The following is a 9,681-nucleotide window of genomic DNA, read 5'->3' as shown; positions in this document are numbered from 1 at the left end:
GTGGAAAGAGGTGAAAAACGCCACTAGCGATGACTCAAAACTCATGGACAGAGAAATCCACTTCATCAGCGCCCCTGCCACAGGACTCAATATCCACCCCCTCCACCACTGGTGCACTGTGTCTGCAGTATGTACAGTCGACAAGATGACCACGGTCAGGCCGTGTGGAGTCAAGGGCCAGGCAGCAGAATGGATGGAAAGATTGCTACAAACTTCCCTTAACTCCAACCCTCTGATTTCTGTTTTGTAGCCAGCTTTCCATCCATTCTGCTGCCTGGCCCTTCACTCCACACGGCCTGACCTTGGTCATCTTGTCGATCTTACATACTGTTTATGGATAGCAAGCTGATTACAAAACAGAAAACAGAGAGTAGGGGTTGGGAGTAGCTACTCAGACTGGCAAAAGGTGGGAAGTGGTGTTCCACAGGGATCGGCGCTGGGATCACTGTTGTTCATAAACTATTTGGACCGGGAATCAGAAGAACAATTTCAAAGTTCGTCAATAACACCAAATTGGGAGGTAGAGTTAATATTGAGGAAGACAAAATGCAAGAAGACATTAATAAATTTCAGAATGGGTGTGTAATTGGCAAATCAATTTCACTGTAGATCAGTGTGAGGTGGTGTGTTAATGAATTTCACTATAGATCAGTGTGAGGTGGTGTGTTAATGAATTTCACTATAGATCAGTGTGAGGTGGTGTGTTAATGAATTTCACTGTAGATCAGTGTGAGGTGGTGTGTTAATGAATTTCACTATAGATCAGTGTGAGGTGGTGTGTTCATGAATTTCACTGTAGATCAGTGTGAGGTGGTGTGTTAATGAATTTCACTATAGGTCAGTGTGAGGTGGTGTGTTCTGGTGGGAAGAATAAGGAGGCCACACACTACTTGGACAAGGGGGTGAAATTGGGTTGCTTTGTGCCTCCTGCGATATTCAGTGGGAGGTTAGCGGCGGCAGTAGCTGGTTGCGCCCCTGCACCGCCGGCAATGATGTCATCGCCATGCGCAGCACCCTGGCTGCAACCTTGGGTTGCGACCCTTGACCTATCACCGGACGATATGTCCGACAGAGTCAGGGGTCGTTCCTGCAGCCGTGGCAATGCCACTTAAAGGGCAGGTGTCGGGCGGCAACTTTTTATTTTGGCCGACTGCCAGCACCTGCCCCCTTCCCCTTTCTTCTTCGGGGTGTCGGCCGCGATCGCTCAGCCCGGCGCTCCTCTTGATCCGACACGCCGCTCCCCGGTGGTCCAGCAGGGCCCTGGTGTGCACAGTGCTAGGCCCCTCCCCTTTAATCAGGGAGGGAGGTCTGCTATGACACGGTGCTATGTGCCGACGGGCGTGGTGCTGTTACACGAAGCGCCGTGAAATTCACTTGTAGCGCCTCAAGAGGGAGGGGAGTGCTTCCAGTAGCACCCCGCCTCCTGCTTGGGGCGCTACCACTGAATTTAATGTGCAGGGGCGCTAACTTTTTCACGGGGCTAAAACTAGCCCCGGCGACGTTAGCGACCCAAAGGGGGCGCCACCGAATTTCCCCCTAATAGTCTAAATGGGCTGGAGGAGCAGAGGGATCCAGGGATACAGATACACAAACAACTAAAAGTAGCAACACAGGTTAATAAGGCCATTAAAAAAAAGCACTTGGTACATTCCTAAAGGAGCCCTCTGTTCCGTGCCTCGGAGCTCTGAACCATGGCAGAGAGCGGCTGGGGCATGTTTCTCACACGCCTCGAGATTAACCCGCACGGCAACTTTGCTGTCAGTGAAGAGAGACGAGAAAGACCAAAGTGCCGTTTGCCCCTCTCAGTGTGGCCCTGAAGGACTGTGTCCAGGCTGGAGTTCTGTTCCCACCGTACGATCCTCCCCCAGATTGTCCTTTCTGAGCTCCAGCCAGGTGATGCTAAACACTCAGGTGGGAAAGACAAAAATCTACAACAATATGTTTAAAACAAAGTTGATTTATTTGACATATATCCAGAATATTAAACTCCAGCCCAGTTCCTGGAGTTATTATCAGCAGAAACAATCCCCACCTGTCAGAGTGAACATGGTTCAGCCCTGGATGTGATTAACAGCAGCAACAACAACAGAATCCAACCCCTGCAGTCACTTGTGAACTCGCTGGTGTGTCAGGAGGTGGGATGACTGAGTGAATCCCTTCCCACACTCAGGGCAGGTGAACGGCCTGTTAGAACCGGGTTTTCCTAGTCCTCGTCTTGAGTTCTGTAGTACGAAGAATTATTTCAGGCTCGAGGTTTCGGAGAGTTAAAACAACATTTTATTACTTCCAACTGTTCGCAGTGGTCACACAGTATATTGAGGTCTTTTACAGTACATTCGTGTCCCGAGAGTCACACCGGGTTAGGCACGTGTTGCCAGCATTTACGTCCCCGGGAGGTGTCTGACTCTCTTGATGATCCACACGTCTTCTGGCTAAGAGCGAATACCGGTAGGGAAGCCCCTTTTATACGGTGGGACAAGGGTCATTACATCACTTCCCTGGCAACAAGCGTTCTCCAATGGGGATCACTTAAGCCCTTTCAGTTTGGCCATGATCTGGTCTTCAGTCTGGCGGGCAAGTTCTGACTTGTCTCACTGCTGCATATGCCTTCCTGAAGTACCGGATCGTGATTGGGCACCGCACAATAGCTAATCAATCATCTTCTAGCTAGCAGTTAAGCCCTTTCAGTGACCTTTATTGCTCGTTAACACTTGGCCGCAGGCTGGGGCAGGTGTCTCTCTTTTCTGCTAGCTTTGCACTTTGCAAAGCTGGGGCTGCTCTTTAATCTAATCTAGACTTTCCTTGTGCGAAGCCATTTTTGTAAGCCAATTCATCGTCCATTTTATTCACATTTCCACATTCCGCCCTTTGATTCTTTGTACAATCTCCAAGAATCATTATATACAAGGTATCCTCCTGATAGTGCACTTTATCAAGACCATACCCCGTGGCTCCGTTTTGTGTGTGTTCTGGCCATGAACACAACCAAAAGGGTTTTAATTTCGAGTTTACAGATAACTGTGTAGGACCGAACAGGCTTCCTCTGGGGGTTTCCCCTCCTCTGCTGTGTCTACTTCTACCCTAATTCGGGAGAGGCGAGGGAGTATAGTAGCTCCTGCACGACTTATACAACATTTGATAATAGTTACAAAAATAATAATTCCCAAAATTACGCCACTTATAACAATCAAACCATACAGTAATTTCTGTCCCAATGTTTTCAGCCATGCAAACCATCCTTCACCCCCTCCGGCTTCAATGAAGTCGGCCAGTTGATTTTTAATCTTGTCTATAGCGTTATTCTCTATACCTCCTACCCATGTTAGAAAAAGGGTAAAGGAGATGGCTAGCGATATGCTGATGGGAATCATGGTACACAATAAGTCCAATTTATTCTTCTGTTGGGGCTCCTGTCGTATCTCTTTTCACGTGTGTCGCGTGTATCCAAGCTTTTTTTCCTTGTACTTTCACGGCTGCTCCTGTGGTCAACAGGATGACATACGGACCTTCCCACTTGTCTTCCAGGGGGGCTGGCTTTATTTTCTTTACCCAAACTTGTAGCCCAGGGACTGAACTGTGTCCTTCCGGTGGGGGTTCTTGCCAAGCTGCGCTGACCTGTTGGGAAGCAAAACTGACAGCATCTGTTAGATCTTTACAATACTTTAGTACTGTATCACTTAGAAGATGAATGTCAGCCCTACGTAGATCTATTGTTCCGGGTAGTGACATTGGTCTACCGGTAACGACCTCATAGGGACTGAGTCCAGTGGTCCTATTCGGGGTGGCTCGAATACTACATAGGACGAGGGGTAGGGCCTGAGGCCATGGCACTCCTTCAGAGTGATACTTAGTGAGCCGTTGTTTAATTGTCCTGTTTGCTCTTTCCACTTGACCCGATGATTGGGGGTGGTATGGGCAATGCAATGACCATTGTATTTGTAGTAGTCTACAAAGTTCTTTAATTATTTCCCCCGTAAAATGTGTGCCTTGGTCTGAGTCAATACATAAGGGCACGCCCCATCTAGGAATGTAATCTTTACACAAGACTTTCGCGGTTGCAGCAGCGGTGGCGCTTCGAACTGGGGTGGCTTCGATCCATCGTGAAAAGCGATCGACCATCACCAATACATCTGTATATCCCTGACATTTTGGCAAGGAAATATAGTCGACCTGCAAATGTTGGAAGGGCCCTGCCGGAGCAGGTGCTTTTAACATTGGTACTTCAATTTTTTGTCCGGGATTTACTTTTTGGCATGTCACACATTGCTCCACTATTCTTTGGGCTTGAGTTCGAATCCCTTTTGCCCACCAGTTTCTCTGGAATCTGGCTGTCATTTGCTGTGCGGCTATGTGTCCACACGAGTGTATTTGTTGGGCCAAAAACGGCATCAGTTCCTTTGGGCATCCTACTGCTCCCATTTTGAGATGTTGCCATATGCCATCTTTATTGGGTTGCAACCCATTTTCTAACCATGTCCATTGTTCCTCCCTTGGGGTCTCTCTTTGCATTAGTAGGATGTCCCCTTGGTCGTTGTTTGTCGTGATATATCGCACCTGAGGTGTTGGGGGGGTAATGGTACGGGCGGCGTATTTTGCTGCTTCGTCTGCCCTAGCATTGCCCCTAGCTTCAGGGGTATCTTCTTTGTTATGGCCCTTACATTTTAGTATGGCCACTTCTTCGGGTAACTGGATGGCATCCATTAATGCTGTTACCTCTCTTCCATTTTTTATGGGTGTACCTGCAGCTGTCAGAAAACCTCTGTTTCCATAATTGTCCAAAGTCATGAGCGATGCCAAAGGCATATCTAGAATCGGTATATATATTGGCCGTCTTGTCTCGAGCATAGAGACAGGCTTGGGTGAGGGCGACTAGTTCTGCCTGTTGTGCTGAGGCCCCTCCTCCCATACTTCCTGCTCGTACTACTGCGAATTCTGTTGTAACTGCCCACCCTGCCAATCGGGTTCCTTTTTCCACAAAGGATGACCCATCCGTGTAAAGGACCATTTCGGGATTGTGTAAGGGTAGTTCCTGCATCTCAGCCCTCTGCTGCATGGCGTCTAACAGGTTTACACAGTCGTGATCACTTTCTAGTTCTTCGGGGTTTGTCAGGGGCATCATGCTTGCTGGATTGCCCGGCCCGGATTTAGTAATGGTCAAATTATGTTTCCATAATCGTGGTCCATCGGGTCCATCGAGAGGCGGTCACTTGAGCTACCTTATTCATTCCTAACATAGCATGGACGGTGTGCGGGCAGTCTTGGGCATATTGTGTGGGGAAGACCGTCAATTCTGCTCCTGTGTCCAATAGGCAGTCTACTTTCAGTGGGGGTGAGTTATCTGTTTTTCCCACCAACAAAGTCATATAGAGGCCGTCCCTGGCTTGGGTGATTAAAGCTCTCAGTTGCCAAGGTACCTCTACCTTCGGGGGTTCGTTGGTGGGGTCTTTGGTTTTTTGCTTGCTGTCGGGCCATGCTATCGAAGGTTTCCCTTCTGGTGGAGTTTGAGTTCCGGTACATTTCTACCATCGCCATCTCTCCAGGGCTAAGGGTCGGTGGGGAGGGGGTAATTGTCTGGGTGTCATACAGGCTGGCGGCGCCCAGGGTCTGCCACGGATTTGTGCCGGGTTGATTATCTGGGACTGCCTGTCCTTGCCATTGTCCTCCCCCCCTTCCTCTGTTATTGCTTCTTCCTCTACCCCTGTTGCCCACTCGGCATGTTCTAGCCCAGTGTCCCTCTTTCCCACATTTGTAGCAAGTGCCTGGTTTCTTATCTGGGTTTCCCGAGTGGGGTGCAGAGCTTGCTCGCTCCGGGGGGTTTAGTTTCATGACTCAGAGATAGGCACAGTGTTCTCTATCCTGGGTTACAGCTTGTTGGGTCAGGTTCGCAAAAGAAACTGCGTTTGTTTTCCAGTTTGCCATTGTTAATTTTACCAATTTTGCCAGGTCAGGTCTCAAACCATTCATAAATGTGTTTTTCAATGGTTCATGGGTGCAGGCATCCACCTCTGCTTCGGTATTCTGTCCCATGCCAGAGTACTCTACCCACTGGTTGGCGAAACGACCGGCGAAGTCATTGGGGTCTTCTTTTTCTTTTTGGACACAGGAGGCTATTTTGGACCAGTCTGGATTGGTCGGGCCCCTTTCCTGTAGCCAATTTCTAATGGCCGTCCACCCTTCTGTCCTATCGGCTTCTGATTCTATCATAGCTAGGTCAGGGGGGACTATTCGGACTGGTGGAGCTGGAGGTGGTACGGCAGGGAGTGCGGCTCCGGCAGCTGGAGGTGGGTTGGCTGCTTGATGCGCCGCTAATGCCGCTTGGTGTGCTTGTCTGGCTGCGTTAAGTAGGGCGTTTGCTCATCTGGTGACGGCCATGTTTACTATTGCCGTCAGGGCGGCCGACTCTCTTGCGCTAACTACTACTGCTATAACCTGGCATCCATCAAATGGGTGCAGGTTATAGATTGTTCTTTTTCGTTCCAAGAACTGCCAGGCTTTTACTCCGCTTTTCTTTGGGTGCGGCATATCAGTTGCCCATTGATCTATATCTTTTGGGTTGGCCAGGTAATAGGTATAAATTCAGAGATTTCGGCCGCCTACTTCATGTTTTTGTAACCTGATGGGGGCAAGGCGTGGGGGTGGTTTCTCGGTTATATCTTCTTCGTCTGATGAGTCCGTAAGAGGAGTATTTATTTTAGCAATATGGGCTTCATTTGATCGGGGTTGGGGCGTGGGCTGTTCATATGCCGGAGGGGCTGTAGGGGGGGCTGCAGGATAGGTAGGGTACAAGGGCGTCGGAGTAATCGTCACCACTTTTGGGCTTTCCCTGTGTATCTCCCTTTCCTTCTTGGTTTTTGCCTTCCACTTTTCTGCTCTTTCGTTTGCTTTTTCAAGGCATTTCTGGTGTTTCTCTAACTCGGTTTTGTATTTTGTTATCTGTTCATGGAGAGCTGTTTTTTGTTCTTTTTCTTTGGCCTCTGCCGCCTTCCGAGTTATTTCTCCTCTCTGCCTACACTGTTTCAAGGTGGCCAATATCCAGCCCATTTTTCTTTTCCCTCCTTTCATACGGGTGGTCTTGCCCCATGCTCTTTTTATATCATCAAGGGACCATTGTCCTTTTGAGGCACCAAATTTTTGTTCGATATTATATTCATGTTGTGGGACATCGAATGTACTTTCTATATACTGCTTGAGTTGGATTACTATTTCTTCTAACGTGGTTTCGGGAGGGGCTTTGCCTCCTTTTTCCGTCGTTGGTTTTTTACTTGGTTCTGTCATGTTGCCACAGGTCGTAGGCTTAACGAATAAGTTTATTGATAGATCAGAGTCCCGGACTCTGTCGCGTGCTAGCAATGGGACACTGTGCTTCATTAACCACCAGCCAGAGGGTACGCTACCCGGTTGGTTCGTTCAATAAAGATCGCAGAGACAGGGTGCAAAAAGGGCACAATAAATTATAGTGCTTACCTTTTTCCCTTCTTGATGTCTTGCGATCCTGCCGACTACGCCAAGTTGTTAGAACCGGGTTTTCCTGGTCCTCGTCTTGAGTTCCGTAGTACGAAGAATGATTTCAGGCTCGAGGGTTCGGAGAGTTAAAACAACATTTTATTACTTCCAACTGTTCACAGTGGTCACACGGTATATTGAGGTCTTTTGCAGTACATTCGTGTCCCAAGAGTCACACCGGGTTAGGCACGTGTTGCCAGCATTTACGTCCCCGGGAGGTGTCTGACTCTCTTGATGATCCACACGTCTTCTGGCTAAGAGCGAATACCGGTAGGGAAGCCCCTTTTATACGGTGGGACAAGGGTCATTACATCACTTCCCTGGCAACAAGCGTTCTCCAATGGGGATCACTTAAGCCCTTTCAGTTTGGCCATGATCTGGTCTTCAGTCTGGCGGGCAAGTCCTGACTTGTCTCACTGCTGCATATGCCTTCCTGAAGTACCGGATCGTGATTGGGCACCACACAATAGCTAGTCAATCATCTTCTAGCTAGCAGTTAAGCCTTTTCAGTGACCTTTATTGCTCGTTAACACTTGGCCGCAGGCTGGGGCAGGTGTCTCTCTTTTCTGCTAGCTTTGCACTTTGCAAAGCTGGGGCTGCTCTTTAATCTAATCTAGACTTTCCTTGTGCGAAGCCATTTTTGTAAGCCAATTCATCGTCCATTTTATTCACATTTCCACAGGCCTCTCCCCAGTGTGAACTCACTGGTGTGTCAGCAGGTTGGATGACTGAGTGAATCCCTTCCCACACTCAGGGCAGGTGAACGGCCTCTCCCCAGTGTGAACTCGCTGGTGTCTCAGCAGGTGGGATGACTGAGTGAATCCCTTCCCACACTCAGAGCAGGTGAATGGCCTCTCCCCACTGTGACTGCGCAGGTGTACAGTGAGGTCAGATGACTGCCTAAACCCAGTCCCGCAGTGAGAGCACCTGAACGGTCTCTCGTCAGTGTGAACACGTTGATGGTGTATCATTTCCCCAGAACTTTTAAAGCACTTCCCACAGTCCGGGCAGTTAAAAGGTCTCTCAGAGTGAACTCGCCGGTGTGTCAGCAGGTTGGATGAATTAGTGAATCCCTTCCCACACACGGAGCAGGTGAATGGTCTCTCCCCAGTGTGAGTGCGCTGATGGACAGTGAGGTCAGATGGCTGCCTGAACCCAGTCCCGCAGTGAGAGCACCTGAATGGTCTCTCATCAGTGTGAACACGTTGATGGTGTATTAGTTCCCCGGAACCTTTAAAGCACTTCCCACAGTCCGAGCATTTAAAAGGTCTCTCATCAGAGTGAACTCGCTGGTGTGTAAGCAGGGTGGATGAGCGAGTGAATCCCTTCCCACACACGGAGCAGGTGAACGGTCTCTCCCCAGTGTGAGTGCGCTGGTGTACAGTGAGCTCAGATGTCCGCCTGAACCCAGTCCCACAGTGCGAGCACCTGAACGGTCTCTCCCCAGTGTGAAAACGTTGATGGCGTATCATTTCCCTGGAACTTTTAAAGCACTTCCCACAGTCCGAGCAGTTAAAAGGTCTCTCATCAGTGTGAACTCGCTGGTGATTCAGCAGGTGGGATGAATTAGTGAATCCCTTCCCACACTCAGAGCAGGTGAACGGCCTCTCCCCAGAGTGAACTCGCTGGTGTGTCAACAGGGTGGATGACTGAGTGAATCTCTTCCCACACTCAGAGCAGGTGAACGGCCTCTCCCCGGTGTGAACGGTGCTTTTTGCTTCCATATTCAAAGGCCGATGATATTCAGTTCCTGATGGATCGAGTGACTGTCAGATCTTGACGTGATGTGTGGTTTGAGTTTCCCATCTGCAAATCCTCCCCTTCTAATACCCTGTAAAATGAATTTAAAACAGGGAGCATGAGAGAGAACCCACTAAAGAGGCAGGTTGTGAAATTGAGCTCAATGAATCTGGTTATTTGTGGGGCCGGCATTAGAAAAATGTGACCATGAAAGCTGCCGGATTGTCATAAAATCCCACTGGTTCACTAATGTCCCTCAGTGAAGGGAATCTGCCACCTGGTCTGGGCCTCTGGCCCCTATGGGAGGAGAGATAGAGAGAGAGAGAGGTGGGAGTGGGGGGGGGTGAAGGAGATGGACTTCATACATCTGCAACTCGACCAGAACTTTGACAGAACCTCCAAAACCCACAACCTCCAGCACCTAGAAGGACAAAGGCA

General features: G+C 49.2%; 1 protein-coding gene across 1 annotated transcript; it reads right to left on the bottom strand.

Moving 5' to 3' along the window:
- Positions 1-1,948: 1,948 nt before the first annotated feature.
- Positions 1,949-9,412, bottom strand: LOC147096554 (uncharacterized). The gene is made up of 2 exons (XM_085975354.1): positions 7,465-9,412; positions 1,949-3,615 (listed from the first exon to the last, which is right to left on the bottom strand). Exon 1 carries the CDS (start codon positions 9,225-9,227, stop codon positions 8,205-8,207), a length of 1,023 nt encoding a protein of 340 aa, XP_085831480.1. The 5' UTR covers positions 9,228-9,412; the 3' UTR covers positions 1,949-3,615; positions 7,465-8,204.
- Between the last annotated feature and the right edge of the window lie 269 nt (positions 9,413-9,681).

The sequence above is a fragment of the Somniosus microcephalus genome, unplaced genomic scaffold, assembly GCF_052327205.1.
Source record: "Somniosus microcephalus isolate GS21.2 unplaced genomic scaffold, FLI_Smic_1.0 unresolved_chr1, whole genome shotgun sequence".
In the NCBI taxonomy this organism is placed as follows: domain Eukaryota; kingdom Metazoa; phylum Chordata; class Chondrichthyes; order Squaliformes; family Somniosidae; genus Somniosus; species Somniosus microcephalus.
This window is presented reverse-complemented; position numbering and strand designations above follow the sequence as displayed.

Bases quoted from the DNA above. Each gene is read 5' to 3' on its own strand.
- LOC147096554 (XM_085975354.1), bottom strand. From the start codon at position 9,227: ATGGAAGCAAAAAGCACCGTTCACACCGGGGAGAGGCCGTTCACCTGC.